Raw genomic sequence first — 20,567 nt, forward strand, 5'->3', positions numbered from 1 at the left:
TTTTACTAGCACAAATACCTATTTACTCAATTGGTTAGTTTTTAAATTTATTGGTTAGTTAGCAGATTAGGTGTTTCGATGTAAGAAAGTGAGACAGCGCAAACTTTTTTGCCTTTAGTATCACCAAATCGATACTACCAATTTATTATATAGCACTTAATTTTATTTGGATAAAATAAACAAACATAATTATTACCGGAACACATGACTAGGTCAACGTATACGTATTGTTTAATTAATTTACTATAAACAATAACCAGCAACAAAATGATTTCGCTAACGGCCTTAACATTATTGTAACAATGGGTACAATAGTTGGTTCCCGCGTCTCTTACATCTTATTATACAACATCGAGCCTATTATGTGCATTTCCACGGTGCAACTTTTACAAGGAAGAAACCGATTCATTTCATTACTTCCGTTTTTCGAAGCCAAGCTTCTAAGCGTGACCTTTCGTCTATTCGCGGAATGCTATTAAATTTGATACTTTACTGGTCACGAAACTAATAACCATTTACTAATTAATTATAGCCAATATTTCCTTATAACACGTTCAACATACATTTATTGATTTTTGCTTAACAAAAAGGATCAAGAAAACTTCAAACCTTTAGCACTCCTTTCAACATCTCCGTTGATTTTTCGATAAACACCAACTCCAGGTGCAGCTGTACCCCTTGAATACTTTCTATGAGCAGGTCTTCGACGAGCTTCTTCAATTGAATAAGAATTTCTCACATCGCCTTTTCTCGGAGGACATCTTTCTTCTAATGGTGATATATAATGCTTCAGACTATCATCGCGCGATAAATTTTGTAAGCTTATTCCGTTTCGTAGAGTTTCATGAAACGACTTGTCCTTTTTTGTCTGTTTCAATGTCAAATTGTCGAAGCTTTTACAAGGCGTCAACGTAACGATATTATTATTTCTTATGTCATTTAACTTACTTGGATCGAAGACACTTATGCTTGGACAATGAATCAGTATATCTGGTGTTTTATATTGAATATATATGCCTTCTTGTATAGGAGATTTCTCAAACTTATAACGATTACCGCGATTTTTTCGATTTCTTATATGCTTTAAATCGCCTTTAACCTCAAAAGGTTTTACAGCATTGGATTGACTTAAGATGATAGGATTTGCACCGTTTTTGTATACTCGATAACTGCGTTTATTACGCCTTTGATTTAAATTATCATCATGAATAAAACTCTCGTCGTAATGAGGCATTTTAGCACAAAACATTGCACTCATTCTAATGTCATCTTCGCACGGAACATAACAATGTTCAAACGCAATAAACCACAGCAAATTCGCACTTCATCAATTACAACTAGAAATCACTTCACCGGCAAGCCCTTTTCGAAAGTTGCCTTCACTATCTTTTGAAATCCTGTGTAGCATAAGCCTTCTGATCTAACACTGATTCAGAAATCTGATGTCCGTCGTGTACCAAGGAGTAACGAAAATAGCTAAGACGTAAGGTACAATTAGGTCATTATTTATTTACAGTGAGCGTCGTACTTTGCGTCATGTGCGGATTTGCTTATCAGATATTCAAAATTTTCACAAATTTAACTGTCACTACATAAACGATGTTAGTACTACTTTAACTTCCTTTTTATAACACGCCTGTACTTATACTTTCAAATTAAATAAGGAAATATGCAGAGAATTCGCAATTACTTGAGAATTCGCGAAAGATATGACACGAATATATAAAACTTTATGTGGAAATCTACTTGACAAACATTTACGAAGTGAAACTTATGGCGTAATACAAAAATACTTTCTTTTAACGGCTCTTTTTAGATAATTATTTTAATTGATATAAATTAGTTATATATGTAACTATATATAAAGATAAGCACATAAAATCCATTATTGGCACAGTCACATCACCGCTGCAAATATTTATAAAAATGGCCCTTCAAGGTCGCGACACATCACTTATGAAATGTCTACTTAAAATAGACAAAGATTTTTCACAACACGTTCTCAATATTCAGCAGAGCAATGAACGGCTAAGATCAGCGGAGCATACTATTGGCACAGGGTTTCGAATTATCGATCGATTGATATCTGCGCGAGAGCAAAGCGGTGCGGACAGCCGCGCAGGCGCGGTTGCACTGCGACTTCGGAGCTGGCGAGGGCAGTCTCCACTGTCGCACAATCAATAGTGAAAGTGCCGGTTCCATGCACCTCTGCTAGTTCTACCTACAAACACCTGTCCACATGTCGTTTCGCAAATATAGACAAAATCCACTCTGCTAAAGCTACGTAACAATGTATCATCCGGTGATTTCGAAAGTTAAAACAATATTTACTCCTGTATACTTCCTCTGTGACAATTCACAGTATTTAAAGGAAATTAAATAATTTCCTTCCTTCGTAATATATTTAATTGGGTTATTTAATAAAGGGTTAAAGTCAATTATATTAAAATACATTTACTTCATTGTTTGTTTTCTAGTTAATCCGATTAGTACCTATAATCATTTAAGTTGACGAGAACTAGAAATGTGCTGAAAGATCTGTGTCACTTTACCATTAACAGCGCCAGGGTTACACGCGAAGGCATTTGTAAATTACTGTTAACTGTATTGAGCATGCAACATGATTTATTTTAAAAATAACCAGACTTATACCTTTTATGAGACTGGTCTTAGGAAAAGTAGGCAACGATTTGAACGGTACCACAGACAAAACAAATAAAGGAGTGCAAGTCACGATATGAACTTCTGTCACCGCGTCTTATAGCGGAAATTATAATCATCGCATAGTGTAATTGCCATAATCATCTATCTATTACTAAATGATTATATCTTGTAATTAAGCAATTAATACTTTAAATTTTTATTATAAATAGACGTAAAAGCTAACGTTGTTCTCGCTCATTAAATCACCAGTTAAAAACATGCTTCATTACGCTAACACTTAGTAAATTAATGCGACTACGTACGATTTAATGAGTTAATGACCGTAATCAGGAGCTCCTTAAAAGGCTCACGTAACTTAAATTGGGTAAATTGTTAAGAAAATAGTTAACATACATTAGAAAATTACTTTTAAATTAACGCTGAGCGTTTAAGGTTTTTACGATTTAACTGACCACCGGCCACGGTCCAAGCAACTCGCTTTCCAATAAACTAGCCTGAACGTGATACCTAGACTAACGGGATTCTATTACTTATAAGTACCTAACATGAGTTTAAAACGATTTAACTACAATGAATACAACAGTTAATAATTTAAGCGCGCTAATACGTATAATGATATTATTTAAATGATGGCGTAAAACTTTTTTAAGCCTAAACAACAATGATTTTAAATGGCACAACAATTTTGAAAAGGATATAAATTGATTAGACGAAAATAAACATACAATAATATGGTTAAAAATAAATCAAGGACGACAAATACATTTGACATAGAAAATGAAAATGATAAATAAGAGCGTTGACACACAATGTTGTAATGGCAGATTATTACAAAGTTCATCCCACACGTTCACATTTGTAACAATAGAAACTATAAGACGTATCAATACACGGAAGTTATTTTAATATGACTGATAAAGCCTTGATATAAGCAGACTACTATAAGGTCAATCGCACTTCAGTTAATATTTATGAAAAATATTTGTAAATGATATGTTAAATGTTGGGATAGCGTAGCTTATACATGTACCTACTTCAATTTACCTCTACAAATAACGATCACAATAGTTCCTAGACAGTTTGATAAAGTATTTGGGTTGTATACTTGGTAGAACGCGTAATATTGGTACAGTTTTTGGTATTGGTGTGTATCGCTTGTTTTATCTATACAAATGTCTTCAAAATCATAGTGTTTTTTTTTTTTTTTAACCTTTATTATAATATATAATCAGCTAGTTGTTTTGAGGGCGAATTATATTTAAAAAAGCCTTTATACCTTCAATACTGTAAACTTTGTAAAACGATGATACAATCGACTATGAAATAGGGATTTTAATTATAATTGTAGTGTCTTAATCAATTTGTTCAACAACAATGTTGTTTCGTACATAACGAAAATTAACTAACAAATGATTCTGTATCCAATCAGTGGGAATTTGCTGTTATTTTCAGACAGTCGCTATTCCGCAACTGACAAATTGATCATGGCTAATTTTTATTTAATGTTCGTTACAAAATCTTAGAACACGACGTAAATGCATTATACATGACTTATGGTTACGCATAAGCCGTAATAACATTAAATCGTTGGGAGCGGCTGTTGCTTGATGTTTTTCAAATGTCATACATTTAGACTAATATACGTCCGAAAGTACCTATGTCTGATACGTTTTTAAAACTAAGGTCTACGTGTATTAACATAAACATTTTTAATGTGACAATAAAAGAATATTAGATAAATTAGGAGGGCTCTACAGAAGGTATAGAGGAGGAAATAATAGAAAAGTAACTGATTTTAGAGAGGTAATCACTTACTGAAATGTCAATCATTCAAATATCAGCCCAGCGCAATGGTTAAATTACGACTGCCCATTGGTACACAACTTTTACTTTCAAAGGGTCGATAACATCGACAAATTCAAATATTACAAAGTCGGAACATTCAAACCTGTCGTAATAACATCAACTATCGAGATTCGCTCCGTACTTTCGGCATTCAAACAAACATTTGCGCAAACAAAACTATGCGAATAGCTGAAGTAATAGAGGAAATAATGACTTGCGCTGTGCAAATGGGTTCCCCATAACGGATCTTAACATTCAGAAACGGCTTAAAGAATATAACCATGAAGTTGACCATATGAACCCATCTTTTAATCATTTTATCTTCGACAACACGAACATATACGTGTAGCGTTAACGCACACGTCAGGAGATAAAGTTAGCTAAAAGTTGAAAAGAATCGTTGTTTCAGGTTGTGAGAAATAGTTTGCCATTGAAGAGAGATTCCAAATTAGTTGCTGGGCATTAATGAAATAAATAAAAACTTTATATAATAGAGGTTGTTTGGTGCATATCTTTAATACATGTTTAGTATTCATAGAAACCAAGTCACAATTAACAAAGTACGGATCGCTGTAACCTTCCAATATTAAAATTACGTGAGGTATTCACGTATGAGGGTCAAGACGCCACCTTGATCTGTCAGTTTAAAATTACTTAATGGGAAAATAATACCACTAAAGTTTTTAATTCGTCTAACACTTGAGCGAAGTATTTATCGTAATGTAGGAAATGGAAACTTGACGAAGTTACAAGTCCGAGATCCCGTTATAGAGCTTCAGTAGATAGGCCAAACCACGTATAGTCATTATAATACTATAACTGTTTTCACTTGAGCTTTACACAATACAATCTGTATAAATCTTACTAATGTATTATTAGACCAGGGTAAAAAAAATAAAAAGTGAAAAAAATAATAGTAGAAATTATTTTTCCTTTAATTTTTATAATATTCTCCTCCTTTTCCAATGGGTTTCATCCTACTATTTTTTTTTTAGGTTTCAAAAATTATCGACCCTGGTCTATATAGTTGTTTTGTAGATAACCGAAGCATCTTCTTGAATTCCGAAACGATTAAAGTATGTATAAAAATCGCAACTCAAATTCCCTCATTGCCTTCCTATTTGAATAAGCCATAGATAGTTATGTGTACTAGTAGCGTAGAATACTGACAGCAACATACACAAAGTAGGTTTATAAACCTACTTTGTGTATACCACTATTTACAATAATTGTATCTAAGATAGGTGATAGCCAATTTAACGAAAATGTAGATTCTGATGTAGTTAAAACCGCAATCACGCGCATCCGGAATCAATGATCCATGACGTTTATTGCAAAGCACATTTATTGCAACGATACGATAACGATCGACAACAGAATAGGTTTTATCTTACAGTGATGCCCCATTGGCGGCACTTTTGAAGATTATATGGACTTTAATAATGTATAATCGCACTTAAGACGTACTTTCCATGACTACTTGTTGCTAATCTCTGTCAATGGTTAAATTAAAATACCTAGAGGCATTTTTGCGAATGTACCTACATATTGTAGAAAGCTGATTAAAACCGAAAAAAATATAGGAATGTTTTTTTTATAATGGAAGTTAGAACAATATTATGTAGAGAATTTTAATGTGTCTAATTGTTATATATTCCTGGATCAGTTAAAAGTAAAGTTTTTCTAATTAGGAGTAAGGTAGATAATCATCAGCATGAATTTATCATTGACAGTCATTGATCGCCTATTTTGTAAGCGACTTTTCTTCGTATTTTCTGTTACAATTTAGTTATTGAACGGATTGTATATGTATTATTTTCATGGTTTTGTCAATTGCCGACTAAATTAAGACAGTGGTTCATTTAAATTACACATTTTGTACGAGTATGACAATGCCTCGTTTGAATTTTCACTTCACGGCCAATTTAAATGACAAGGGAAACGAAGAACTTTCACAAATTACTAGAAACTAAAACAAACTAAACCGTTATACACGTACGTAATAGAAAACATATAACAAAATAAATATATTAAGTAACAAGTTAAGGACCACGAAACGGAAGATACCTTTATTATATCTCGTTTTGTTAAATAAATATAAATACAGTAAGATATTAAACTAAAATATTTTTAGAATTATTAATTTAATACATTTTTATTCTCATCTACTCCTTGCTTTAAAAATGCAAATAAACGTTTGTATGTTTAAATGAGTTTACTTATGTTTATACAATTGGACGCTTGTGTAATACCACGATATAAGGTATTCAAAATGTAGATTTGGAACCAAATACAGAGGTCCATTAGGTACTATTTAGTTCAAGCGAACCTTAAATGCAAATGCTAAATAAGCACTAACGAATGACCTAGCGATAGGGCGTCTAGCTCTCATGCAACTACGGAACAAGGCCGCGTTCGCCGGATGCTACTCTGGGTCGATCTTCGCATTCCATTTGACTATGAAATGGGAATTAATGTACGAATAAATTAAAATCAGTTTAATATCACTTTTATTCCAGTAACCAAATTTTAAGTGTACTAAAGCTTTTATAATTACGCAATTTAATTACGTCGACGTGTAAATAGTGTAATTAATTCAATTTAAATTCTTGTTTTTGCACAGCAGTCTTACACATCTTTATGTGTTTTCTCATAAATGTATAACATTTGGAATGTCATTATGGTTTTTTGTTAAGTTTAGTTCCATGTTAAGACTTATGATGTAATATTAATAATATTATATAAATTTTTCAGATATCATATTGGATAAAATAGTCACAATAGCATTAAAGAAATTTCAAAACATAGTTTATAATAATATTTAACATGTGTGTGTGAAACTTTGATGAAAATTTAACACATACAAAGAAATTACATTTTTTGGTCACAGATTAAGTTTTACAATAATAATCTTTTGTAAAACATAATCTTTTGACATTAAGGTGTGCCATTTTTAATAGTATTTACACACAAACAAAAATTTTCTTAAACTGGCCTCCTAATTGGGCTTTGTTGAAGTTGACTCAAATGTTAGACAATAATCAGCCTTCTGTGTCTTCCGTGTGGCTGTGGTTTAAGAGAAATCCTTTATATTTAACACATAAAACCATTCACTTGTTCACATATCTTTGATTATAAATGAACATTAATGAATAATGATATATTGAAATAGCTGTCCCTAAAATAACAGAACCTAATGTGACAGAAATTAAAATAAATTAATATAAAGAAATCTAAGCTATTCTTCTACTATAAAGACACTGCTCACTGTTCCGAGCAATGAAATTTAACATAGGAAATAAAATTACACTATAAATAATATTCAATAATTATAGGTAACAAACATACAATTTAATAATTTTTTATACCACCAAAAATACTTATATGGTGTTTATGTGACCAGTGTGCAAGCACTTTGCATTCAATAAATACCTGTAATAAATGCTTGATTTGTAATTCATAACATAATTAACAATTCAAATAGCTTTGGGATGTTACTGTAATATTATGATTAGAGGTTGGTACTTCATATTAATGAGTTCAATTATTGCGGTATCTTTTTAACACTCCATATAACATGATAGTAAGGTGCAATAAACTATGTTTCCTAAAAGTAATAAAAAATAACTATAAAAATAAGTTGTCTGTTGCATTACCATAATAATTACACTACGATTATTTTTATTAAAATTTGTACATTAATATAGTAATTTAAATACTTAAAAATCTTGAATGTTAATAAAAGAAAGCTTTATGATCAGTAACGTAAAAAATAACTGCAGCTTTGTATTGTCTGGTAATAAAATGCAAAAGCAAAGTATTTATACGAATGTAAAATACAAATAAATGAGTCCTAGCCTCAAGTGGAATATTAAAAAAATACAGCGATTATTCTTACCTTGCACACATTTCTCAGATTTAGGAGTTGAAGTCATTATTCTTTATTAGTCAATTCACTACCATATTAATATATTAAATTGGCTTTTACACTTGAAATAAAACTTTAAACAGTCTTTATTAAATTACGAATCGACCGGCAGCCATATTTTAAAACAATATACCTATTTTTAATGTTGATTGTCAAATGTCAATGTCATCTATCAAAAAATTTTTCGCCGTAGATAAAAATTAGAAATAGTAACGTAAATTTTTGTAAAGTAATGAAATGCATAAAAATAGTATTATATATTTTCATTACGATTTACGAGTGCGGAAAGCCTGTCATTGCAAAGGCGCAGCCGAAGATGATGGTTGACAGTCGGAACAAGTTGCAATGACGGTTCCGCACGTGTACTGAAACTACTGAACTATTTTCAATACAGTTGCTCAAAAAGTGGCGTATTGCCGGGACATATAGCGTTCGGCATGTGGGCTATTACATACTCGAGCTTTTTCTTTACCTTTGCCGAACTTGTACGTTCTCTTTCCCAACTGTCAAAATAATTTCTATTAAAAAGATAAAACCAACCACGAAATTTTTACAAAAAAAAATTCATAGAAGTTTTGATGATTCATACAAATATTGTTTTTAAATATTATTTTCATTTTCAAGTATTATTTACGTTTTATTGTATTGCTATAGCCGCTAGTCCACCCTATCAAATATTTCTAAAAAGAAGCTACTAATTTGTTTCCATATCAGATTACGTCATGCGTAAGTGTACGTCAGAAAGGTTGTCTGTTCTCGTCACCTTGGGATGCTTGAAGGAACGGACCTATCTAACCTCTGGCTGCACGTAGATTGTGATGACCATCCGCGATTCTATGCGTGCATTGCCACTATGGGACCTAGCAAGTAGCAATGCCGAAACTGACCGACTCCTTGAGCACATCCAAATGGCTACAGATTCCTTGCTGGAATAAGTCCGGTCCGCCGAAATCTTGATACTGTGCGACTTTAACGCCTACCGGTCTACGTCGGTCAGTTTCGTCATAAACAATCTTTGTTGGATCTTCTGTTGACCTCACATCCAAAGAACTACTAAGTCTCCGTCGACCCTACTCTGGGTTCATCGGATCATGGCGTAGAATAGGGGTGGTGGAGGTGGTACTACACGCCTTCCATGGCCTTGCTTTTAGCACTAAAGGTCAACCAAATGGGATGGGATGCAGTCTTTCTTTGCGTCATACCCTTGGGGGCCTATATGCTTTTCGTGGGTGCTCTAGATTCCGTCGCTGACTATGTAGCCGAAGTGGTTCTGCGGGGCATGGAACTCTTTTCCTTCCTTATTCCATTTCCTGCGGTGTGTATACATATAAACTCAACCTCCAGGTCCTTCAAACGGGAAATCGCTAGACAAAGTTCTGACCTTGTGCCCTAGCACATGGCCAGATTTGGCGTCATTGGCTAAAGGCGACTCTTACTTTCACATGGTTTCTATGGTATAGTAATCTTAACACCATTGTTTACCAAGTAAGTTGTTTATAGTATATAGAGCTCCAATATATAGTAAGAAATCTATGGTAATTTCGACATCAACAATAGACTACAGTCAAATTTCTTTTTTGACACACAAGACTTGAATTTCAAATTTGACAACAGTGAACAGTAGTGGAAATTGTAATTTGTGAATTGCGTTTTCTAGAAATTTGTTTTACTATTCGTACTATTTTAAGTTTGTTTATTAGATATGTGAAAGTTCTTGGTGATTAATAGGCATTATGTTAATTTATTAGCTTAGACTTGTGTTTTAACTATTGAAGCTCGCATTGGTTTGTTTGTAAACGCCACCTAGACGAAGAAATCATGGCGGATCCACTGAGTTTACTACGACAATTTAATGTAAATAAAAAGGAAATTATAGAGAGGGATAATCAGATAATATTTGGCGAGTTTTCCTGGCCAAAAAATGTTAAGACAAATTACTTCATGTGGGGGTAAGTATTTTTAATTTACTTCTGACAAAACTAACCTATTACCTAACAGTGTCATCAACATCAGTATTTTTTTTAGATCTGGCAAAGAAGGCGGGGAAAAAGAATACTACACTCTAGAATGCTTGCTTTTCATCTTAAAGAATATTACATTAACCCATCCTATTTATATTAAAAAAGCAGCTGTAAGTAGAAATAAAACATTGTAAAATTGAAAGTTACTTCTCCAATTCTGACATTGAATTATATTTGCAGGCTGCTAACATACCACCTGTATGTCGTCCTGATCGTAAAGAACTACTTGCTTACTTGAAAGGAGAGACTGCAACTTGTTCATCTATAGATAAGAGTGCACCGTTAGAAATCCCAACACAGGTATTTTTTAAAATTGCTTAACTAACTTAGTAAAATACAAATTAGTTACAATGTGCTTATGTAAATTAGGTAAAAAGAACACATGAGCATGGTGAATCAGCGGCGAAAAAGCCTCGCATTGAGGAACTTCATGTGCAAAAAGTGCGGGAACAGCTTGCAGCACGTCTTGATGCACCTAAAGAAGCTTCTGTCACAGTTGATAATATCAAGTATGTATTACATATAGTATTCACATCTCAACATTTTGCTGACAAATGTTACAAAATTTAATTTTTATTTAGATCTCTATCAGAAGCTATGTCAGTTGAGAAGATTGCAGCAATCAAAGCTAAGAGATTGGCTAAAAAGAGAACAACAATCAAAAGTAACGACTATACTGATTCCCTTGGTGTTGTGGGTTCAGACCTAAGAGCCATATTGGATTATGATGTAGATCTCACTAAAGATATAATAAGTCGGGAAAGACAGTGGAGAACAAGGACAACAGTATTACAGAGTAACGGAAAAGTAAGAATGTATTCCTCTATATTATATATAGTTTTTGTTGTATTATATACAAAATTTTTAAATACTGAATATAGTTCTTTAAGAATTTGAAAAGATAGCAATAAGTCTTTAAAATCTATTCAACTATTCATGCATTATTCATATAAATAAAAGACTTAAAATGTATGTCTTTTTTACTGAAGAGAACATGTTTTTAGATATTTTTAAAAAGCATCAATGCTCTTCTTGGAAGTATAAAGGCTCGGGAGGAGGGCAGATCAGGTGTTCCAAGACCTCAGCCTGTGATAATGCCACAGCCTACTACCTTACCAGCTCAGCAAACGCAATATAACAGATATGATCAGGAAAGATTTATTAGACAGAAAGAAGGTAATTTATTAGCTATGTATTTAAGTACTAAATTTTTTGTAATGGGATTGTTGGATGTAATCGCTGAGTAGGACAAAAGGTTCATTCACAAAATACTAAGTTTCATTTAGTAAAATATCCATACTTGTAAAATCTAATATATGTTTAGATATCACAAGGGCCTGTGTAAGCTAATGTGTCTTTTCTTATCTTTACCTTTTTCATTGTAAATATCAGTCTGGTCTATGGGAACTTCATCAACTTGCCAATAATTTTGGTGTAAATGTGTAATTTTCAGAAACTGAGGGTTTCAAAATTGATACTATGGGAACATATCATGGTATGACATTGAAGTCAGTGACAGAAGGGCCTAGTGTACCAGTGGCAGCCCGCGCCCCTCCCACACCAAATCACCCCAGACAAATGCCACGTAAGTATCCACATTGCTTTGTATTAGTATCTATTTTAATATGTAATGTTAGCTGGTTTTGCCTTTGTGTAAACTTTTTTTTATTTAAAGTGGGCTTCTATATTATTTTTATGTAAGTAAAACATAAATCATCCTCGCCACTTGAGTAAACTTGGCTATGGACTTTCCATTATTCAATTTATATACTAATCTAGAATACATTCTTTATAATTACAAGTCAGTTCAATTAAAAATAGAAGTCATTGGCTTGCATCGCGTCGGAACGTGCTCGATAAAAAAAAGATAATTGAAGTTTGCGCGGTAATTAAATGACTGCTTTTAAAAATTTAACTATGGAACTGGTAAAACAGGACTTGAGAGCAACATTAGGGGTTCATCCTCCATATTCGGTGGTTGCGCGTTGATGTGCTGAGTTCAAGCGTGAAAAAACTTCCATTGACGACAACCCTCATTAAAGGGGCATCTCAGGGGCAATCAATTTTAAGATGATAACGCAGTATTCGCCGCGGTAAACGATATTTCAAGGGATTAAGAAGAAATTTAAGAATTTTAGCTTTAGAAAAAAGGACTACGTCTTAAAATAAAATAACGTATAATAAAAGAAGAATCACTTTTCATTGAATACCCCCTAGTATCTTGTCCTATAACTGTTTTGAGTAAAAATATTATGCCTAAAATACCGCTTTCTTCTATTTAACATTGTATATATATAATTAACAATTTGGAGAAATATTTTTGTTCATGTTCCATTATTATAGGATTTCGATAAGTATTAAGTATTTATAACAATATTAAACGTAATTTCAGAAAACGGCCCCGTAACAAGCACACCTGGTCGCAAAGAATTGCTTCCAGTAGCGGCTGCGCGTGCGCCGATTGGTGGAGGCAAGAGACCTTCACGGACACCCATCATCATCATACCAGCCGCTGCCACCGCTCTCATATCTATGTTTAATGTTAAGGATATGCTGCAAGATCTTAAGTAGGTATTTTGATTAATTTGTCGACAAGTTTTAGTAGTATTTGAAACAGTTCAAATCTAAACTGACCATGTTCATAGAATACAAAGCATTATGATATTTTAATGCTTTAAGGATGGAAACAGAAGTTATGAAAATGCCTCAAAACATATGGAGAAATGCAGTGTAATTATTCAATAATGAAATATCATTAAATTACATATCAATAAAAAAAGTTAGCAAAATTTAGGAACACATTATTGTAAAAAAAGGATTTGTATTTGGAATATGTTGTTAATAAATGTTTCAATCAAGTTGGATCACAACAATTCTATGAATATTTTACTGGATATCAAAAAACAATGCGTGCGCAGACCATGTTTTACCATGTAGACTATACCGCCCTATTTTAAGTAAAAAAAAATATCTCGTAGCGGGATTTTTTTTGTAAAATGCATTCGCTAAACTCTTACTGAGCCCGCCATTTAATCATTACGCGGACCAAATTTAAAAAAAAATGTGTATCTGTTTTTTCAATTTCAGAAGATAGATAATAGTTGGAAATGATGTCCCTCAATTGTGCTTCAAGAATTTAAATGAAATGAATAAACCACTATTTGTTTTTAGGTTCGTACCAGTGGAGCAAAAGAAAGCGGAAGGTGCTTCACGAGAAAATGAAGTACTTTTGCAAAGACGGAAGGGTCCCACCGGAGATAATATTCCTAACAATGCGACTACAATTACAGTATGTATATATTTTATGTATTGTGTGTGTTCTATTATACAAGGCGTATTCAATAAATAATGCTATATATTCTCCCTGAAAAAAAGTACTGTCAGCCATAGACATTAGATAAAATAATAAAAAAGCAAACAATTTTTTTTTTGTTTTTTTTAAAAACAGACGTCGTTTGTTTGCATCGTGTTAAGAAGATATGTAGTGTATAATCCTTATAGGTGTCTACGTCGATAGATAAAATATTATTGCGTTACTGATTATCACTTTTTATTGAACACTAGTAGACTAGTGTCTAGTGACACTATTTTAACTAGAAGCCGCACTCGCACTCACTTTTTCTTCTAAAAATATTGATTTCTTGGTTTATTATTGATCATATTTCCAGGTACCATATCGCGTAGTTGATAACCCAAGCAGACTATCAGCGGCCGAATGGGACCGTGTTGTTGGAGTATTCGTTCAAGGACCAGCATGGCAATTCAAGGGATGGCCGTGGGACGGAAATCCTGTTCAAATTTTCGCTAATAGTAAGTTTTTATTACCTTAAGCTTCCATTTATAAAGGAATCTGTATTTTCACAGTGATAAATTAAAGATTTAATATAGCGTATTAAAAATCGCCTATAACTCATAAATATTTCGTCATAGCCGTAGAATAGTGACGGATCTGACAAATAGTAAACTTTAGCAGCCATTTCAAAATAATATAATCATGTTAGTTTTTGTCATAACTATTTTAATTCATATTCTGTTATTATAAAAATTGGCATACCAGGAAACAAAAGGGTTTGTTTTGAAACAAAATAAAAATAATAATATTAAATTACACAGTTTTCTAGAAAAATCACACGTTTCTATCAAATCCGTCGCATTACTGACTGATTAATTTGAAATTTAAAACACATGGATTTTTTTAATGTAGCCGTAATATTTAGTCAATCGTATAGTAGTATCCAAATATAATAAAAAGTGGATTTTTGATTTTATTCAAATCCGTCATTGTTCTACGATCATGACGATTTATTCTTTAAACTACAGATTTATATTATCAGAATACGAAATTTATCCAAAACAATTTAAAGTTATTTATCATAAACGCACTATAAGCATCAACTTTATAACGTCTTTATTTGCAAAATGACACGAGAGATTAGTATGTTATAAGGATATTTTATTTTTAGTGTTTAAAACATGCTTATTGGACATATACTCGTGGTGCGTTCCGCTCCCCGAAACAAAAGACAAAATGAGTACGTTCGATTCTGATTGGCCAACAAATTATGTCCGATTGACCAATCACGATCGAATGCTAACTGTAGAATGTTACGCCATGTCTATCGTTTCTCTTTTTCAGTCTATAGCTATACGTTTTTGAATTTCAGTATGCGCCTTTCACCTGAAGTATGATGAAATGAAATTAGACAGTAATGTTGCCCGGTGGGCGGTGACAGTGCTTAATCTCAGCCGCACCAAGAGGCATCTTGACCGAGCCGTACTACTCGGCTTCTGGGAAACACTTGACAAGTATGTATTATTACTCATTTCTATCTGTGGCGTCACTGACGGATTTTCATGTACATCTTGGTAAATAATTTGGCTTTGCGTGGTAGGAAAAGTTTTTCCTTTTACTTGAAACTGGCATAAAGTTAAAGCTATTGCCATAATATTAAAAAAAAATCCCCTTAATTTTTCTTAAAGTCTATGTTAGTATTTCTATCTATAGACCACAAGCCCATGAACAAAAAATACCTGTGAAATGACCCAACCTGAATTACGCTTAGAAGGCTGTTACTATATCTGAAAATAGCTCTGAGCACTATGCCGTCATTTCTGAGCGGTACATGTGAGTACGTGAGTGAATGGACTTTCTCAGGTACAATGGGGGAATTTCGACTAATTATTAATGTACGGCTTTGTTATAAGTGTATAGATGATTAAAAATAAATGTCGAAAAACCTAGTGCCGTACAAAAGTGATGGTGCCGGAAGTCGGTGCAAATTTTTAATTCGACGACAGTTGCAGAAGCAATATAGGTCATTTATTACTGTACGGCATTTGTGTGATTCCTTTTGGACACATATACATATACTTTACCCGTAAACGCCGTACATATTCCCAGCGGAGCGGTCGAAAGCCAAGGGTCGCAACATATGTCTGATTAGCAAATAGGTGATGATGATATGAAACAACATAAAATTAAATGATCTTGAGAGTACTTCACAAATACATAACATTTTCCAGCATGCCGTACATTTTTTGTGGAACACATAGGTGTATGGGGTAAAATACTTTCCTCAGAAAAGAGTCATTTTCCGGTGACTTTTATCTGTACGGCAATAACACAGGTTATTAATACTTTAGACAATCTTCAATAAAAGATAAATGCCGTACACTTTCGATAGTCCGCTACCACCGCCTACCAATACAGGGCGTCCCAAAGTTATGGGAAATGAAGGGAAAGTACCTTAAATATCGTAGATAGGGTATTTTACTAAAAGAAGACTTTATGTTATTTTTAAAAGTTATTAATTCTGCATTCAAAGATTTTTTAAAAATTACTTGCCTCGTCTGGGAATCGAACCGACTTAAATGTAAAAAAAAACACCCCTACTTTTATGATGCCAATCGAAAGAATGGCCAAAAACTAATAACTCTTCTTAAGTAACATAGTATTTTAAAAGAAAGGAACAGAATGAATATATCTTTTTAATGAAATTAAAAACATTATCTATCGTATTCGGCCTAAAAAAATCCCCTACGAGTCTGTTCCTTTAGAAAAGTTATTAGGTTTTGGCCATTCTTTCGATTGGCATCATAAAAGTAGGGGTGTTTTTTTTTTAATTTAAGCCGGTTCGATTTCCAGACGAGGCAAGTAGTTTTTAAAAAATCTTTGAATGCAGAATTACTAATTTTTAAAAATAACATAAAGTCTTCTTTTAGTAAAATACCCTATCTGCGATATTTAAGGTACTTTCCCTTCATGTCTCATAACTTTGGGACGCCCTGTATTATATTTTTATTTTTGTTAAAAATATTTTTCCTTTACCTCTCTCTGCTGGTACGATAAGGCTGTAAATATACTTTACAGCCTTATGGTAGTATACTCAGATATGTACAGTTATTAATGACCTTAAGGGACACCTCAAACGTCGTCGAAGTTTTTATCAGCTGTAAAGAATAATCTGGAGTAAAATGTACGGCATCTGGTTTTTTTTGTTTATTTATAATGTTACATATAAAATAACAATAATCTTTGAAAATATTACTCCCCATATTACTCTAGGAGCATTTGAAAAGTCATCTAAATTTCGGAAATTTCATATATTTTTTATCATAATATTTTTATTTGTTACCATTTATAATGAACGGCTATAATGTACAACGGTAATATTTAGTAACATTATGTAAAAAAACAAGTTGCCGTACATTATTCTCTGATCTTACAGCAGTAAGAACTTGGTAAATCCTGAAATTTCGATAAATATTTAATTACACAAATATTAACTATAATATTTGGACGGCATAATTATAAAACATTATTGTCCGTGTTAAATAATATTTTGAACATGTTGCCGTACATTTTACAATGACCTTAGGGTATATGGGTGTAGGGGTAGGGTTCCGACCCTTGGCTTTCGACCGCTCCGCTGGAAATAGGTACGGCGTTTACGGGTAAAGTATCTGTATATGTGTCCAAAAGGAATCACACAAATGCCGTACAGTAATAAATGACCTATATTGCTTCTGCAACTGTCGTCGAATTAAAAATTTGCACCAACTTCCGGCACCATCACTTTTGTACGGCACTAGGTTTTTCGACATTTATTTTTAATCATCTATACACTTATAACAAAGCCGTACATTAATAATTAGTCGAAATTCCCCCATTGTACTTGAGAAAGTCCATTCACTCACGTACTCACATGTACCGCTCAGAAATGACGGCATAGTGCTCAGAGCTATTTTCAGATATAGTAACAGCCTTCTAAGCGTAATTCAGGTTGGGTCATTTCACAGGTATTTTTTGTTCATGGGCTTGTGGTCTACTATTCTCTGTTGTTTATTTTTGATTCATATTAATAAATTAAAATCGGACTTCGGATTTAACAACTATATTAAGTTTTTTGAAATTAATATATAATATCTTTTGGTACTTTAATTAACCATTTATAAATTAACCACCACAAGTGAAACTAGAATTAAAATTATTTTTAAACTACCCAAGATGTCCACAAGTCATTTATGATTGCACACCACTTCCACAAAATTCTCTCTCTCTCTGGTTTAAAAGTGCGCCATTTTTGCTTAAATTTTTGAATGAATTCAGAATAAATGGACTCTCATAAGTTTATTAAGGTTCAACAGTTTTTACTTGTAACTAGTAGCGAAGTAGTAGTCTAACATCAGTAGTTTAGGCTCATGAATCAGTCTATAAGGTATAGGTATGTTATCTAAAGCTGGCGGCTTCAACACATTTACACTTTGTGCTTGTGTAGTGTCTGTGAATAAGCGCGAGACGTGATGTCAAACTGAAATACAATCACAAATACATCACGAAAAGACTGTCCGTCTCTCTCGCGCTCGGTCAAGCTTATGAGTATAAAAGAGACAGTTATTGCTTTTCTTTTGCTACTGTTTATGTTGATCTTTACTGTTTTATATTATTATTATTTTATACATGTTGATCTTTTTTCAAACATTACCAGGGCAATCTCGTGAAATGGTGCACAATGTTTTTAATTATTTTAAGCATCTTAATAAAAACAGTTTAATGAAAAAATTTTATATTTAATTTGACATCAGATGCGACTGGGGTTTCTAAGAGGAGTATTGAAAGAATAGTTAGTGAAGTAAAAGTGAAGTGTGTTGAGCTACATGGAGCTTATGTCGAAAAATGAAAAATTATTTACACAAACTACTCTTATACGTTCTTGGTCGGGCTTAGAACTTTTGGATCCACCCTCGTATGCACATAATATTTATATGTATTTGACACACTTTTATTTATTTACAACCCACCCAACCTTACTAAAACCAGAGTAGACTAAAATATATAGCTTGGCAAAAAATTAATATTATTAAACATACTATATAGTGAAATTGCATTAGTGTGAGTACTGTGAACGCGCCAGCTTTCGATAACTGACCTATATCATCAGTGACGTATTAAAATAAATTTTATCGAATTTTACTTATCAAGCTAGGACATTGTAAATAAAGTAACTCGATATACCGAGTAATAATTAATATGTAAACGAAATGACAATATACATATATACATTTTAGTCCGGTCAATCTAGATTCTAGACCAAAAAATTAGAGTGAAGGTACATAAAGTCCCAACAAGCTGAAAATCAGTAAAATTGTTCAAAACATAATTATAAATAATATTTAAAAGTTCCCTATCATTCCCTTGTATGGAATTTTTTTTATTCAATGTCAAAAGTATAAAAATGTTATGTACCTTCGAATGTCTAAATTGACCGGACTATTTACACTTTTATTATACTAGTGGACCCGACGGACGTTGTCCTCTACACTCGTCCTTAAATACGAAAACTTTAAAAAAAAAAAACTAAACCATATTCGAACATACTTCGAAAACCCAAAAAAACATCGAAATCGATCCAGCCCTTTTATTACACACGTTCAGACGATTTATATATATAAAATGTTTCATTTGTACTAATATTATGTATTTAATTAATTATTTGTTCCAGGCACATGATGAAAAATAAACCGCACCTTAGGTTCTAATTTTATTAGTGTTATTTCTATAGAAAATATATCTTGTGAGTTTGAACCTTATACCAAGCGAATCTAAGTCAATTCATACCATTTAATAAACAACAATTCATATAAGTTAAATTTCGTGTTGACTGAAAGTTTATAGTATACCCCTATCTTATACTCTAATTAATTAGCTAAAGTACTATTCGTCCCGTTCTCTCAAATTTTGTTTACACTAAGGTGAAAAGAGACAGAATATCTCCAATATGTAACAGTTATATGTATCAAGAATGGTTTATTATCTCATGTAAAACCTAGGATTTCATACATTGTAAGGCCTGACGATTTATTGATTGTTAATAACAAGACCAAACTATGAGTGTGGATAATTGTAGTTTCTACCCAAAGTGTAAGTGTAAAATAATAAAATATATTTTATGTATGACGTGTTATACTAATAAATGACTAAAGACGCAGCAAAAGGAAACAATCTCTGGGTTTTTATACCATTAATAGAACATTATACCTAATTATTACGGCGTAAGTGGCTGTGCATGTAAAATAAATCGTATTTATAAATCTTGTTTGTTTTGCGTCGTTTTCATTTACGTCGTGAACACATCAAATCTTAATTTAGAATGTTTTAAACAAGTGACAAATAGCCTATACTTGGTTCCCTACATGGGCCTTAAATATATTCCGAAAGGCTCACACCGCTATCAATACAATTTTATTGAAAGAGAGGTTTAAATATAGGGACTAGATCATATTTTATCATAGAGACAGATGCGGATATAGCAGTCGCGTCAGATCACAATGAACTTTAAAAAAAATCTGAATAAATTCGAATAGAATCTTTAGTATAAGGTGCAAAGGCTGGTTTGTCGCCGCCAAGCCTTTTTTATGATTTAGTTTAACTTTAATGACTTTAATAACAGTAATGACCCACCTCTGGTTCCACTCTTGCTTTAATCAAAGGTTTTATGACAATATCAATACGCGCGTGGAAATGTCATTAACTCTTTAAACGTTACAGTTGCTTAAAATATCGCTATGGCGTTAGCAGGCCGCGCCAGTCATAAAATAATTTATCTGTG

The 20,567-nt window shown here is 32.7% G+C and overlaps 2 protein-coding genes across 7 annotated transcripts in view; one reads left to right on the top strand and one right to left on the bottom strand.

Moving 5' to 3' along the window:
* The window catches only part of LOC125055763 (guanine nucleotide-releasing factor 2), a 38,345-nt gene extending 29,802 nt beyond the window's left edge, over positions 1–8,543 (bottom strand). For 3 of the 6 annotated variants that reach the window (XM_047658338.1, XM_047658337.1, XM_047658336.1), the window contains exon 1: positions 610–2,137. In XM_047658338.1, the coding sequence (XP_047514294.1) occupies positions 610–1,258 (649 nt within the window). In that variant the 5' untranslated portion in view covers positions 1,259–2,137. Of the gene's footprint in view, positions 1–609; positions 2,138–8,407 lie in introns of those variants that run through there. The other 3 variants (XM_047658334.1, XM_047658335.1, XM_047658340.1) reach the window with 3 other exon arrangements.
* A 1,488-nt stretch (positions 8,544–10,031) lies between these two features.
* LOC125055998 (parafibromin) lies at positions 10,032–19,960 on the top strand. Its single transcript, XM_047658802.1, has 12 exons — positions 10,032–10,386; positions 10,463–10,568; positions 10,639–10,758; positions 10,828–10,967; positions 11,040–11,265; positions 11,463–11,634; positions 11,912–12,043; positions 12,851–13,025; positions 13,630–13,747; positions 14,127–14,268; positions 15,123–15,264; positions 19,461–19,960. The coding sequence occupies exons 1-12, from the start codon at positions 10,256–10,258 to the stop codon at positions 19,495–19,497; spliced, it is 1,641 nt and encodes a 546-aa protein (XP_047514758.1). The 5' UTR covers positions 10,032–10,255; the 3' UTR covers positions 19,498–19,960.
* Positions 19,961–20,567: the final 607 nt, after the last annotated feature.

The sequence above is a fragment of the Pieris napi genome, chromosome 14, assembly GCF_905475465.1.
Source record: "Pieris napi chromosome 14, ilPieNapi1.2, whole genome shotgun sequence".
In the NCBI taxonomy this organism is placed as follows: domain Eukaryota; kingdom Metazoa; phylum Arthropoda; class Insecta; order Lepidoptera; family Pieridae; genus Pieris; species Pieris napi.

Excerpts from the sequence above, each read along its gene's own strand:
- LOC125055998 (XM_047658802.1), top strand. The coding sequence starts at position 10,256 with ATGGCGGATCCACTGAGTTTACTACGACAATTTAATGTAAATAAAAAG. Across the intron at positions 10,569-10,638 it reads TTTATATTAAAAAAGCAGCT|GCTGCTAACATACCACCTGT; the intron begins GTAAGTAGAAAT and ends TTATATTTGCAG. Across the intron at positions 10,759-10,827 it reads CGTTAGAAATCCCAACACAG|GTAAAAAGAACACATGAGCA; the intron begins GTATTTTTTAAA and ends TATGTAAATTAG.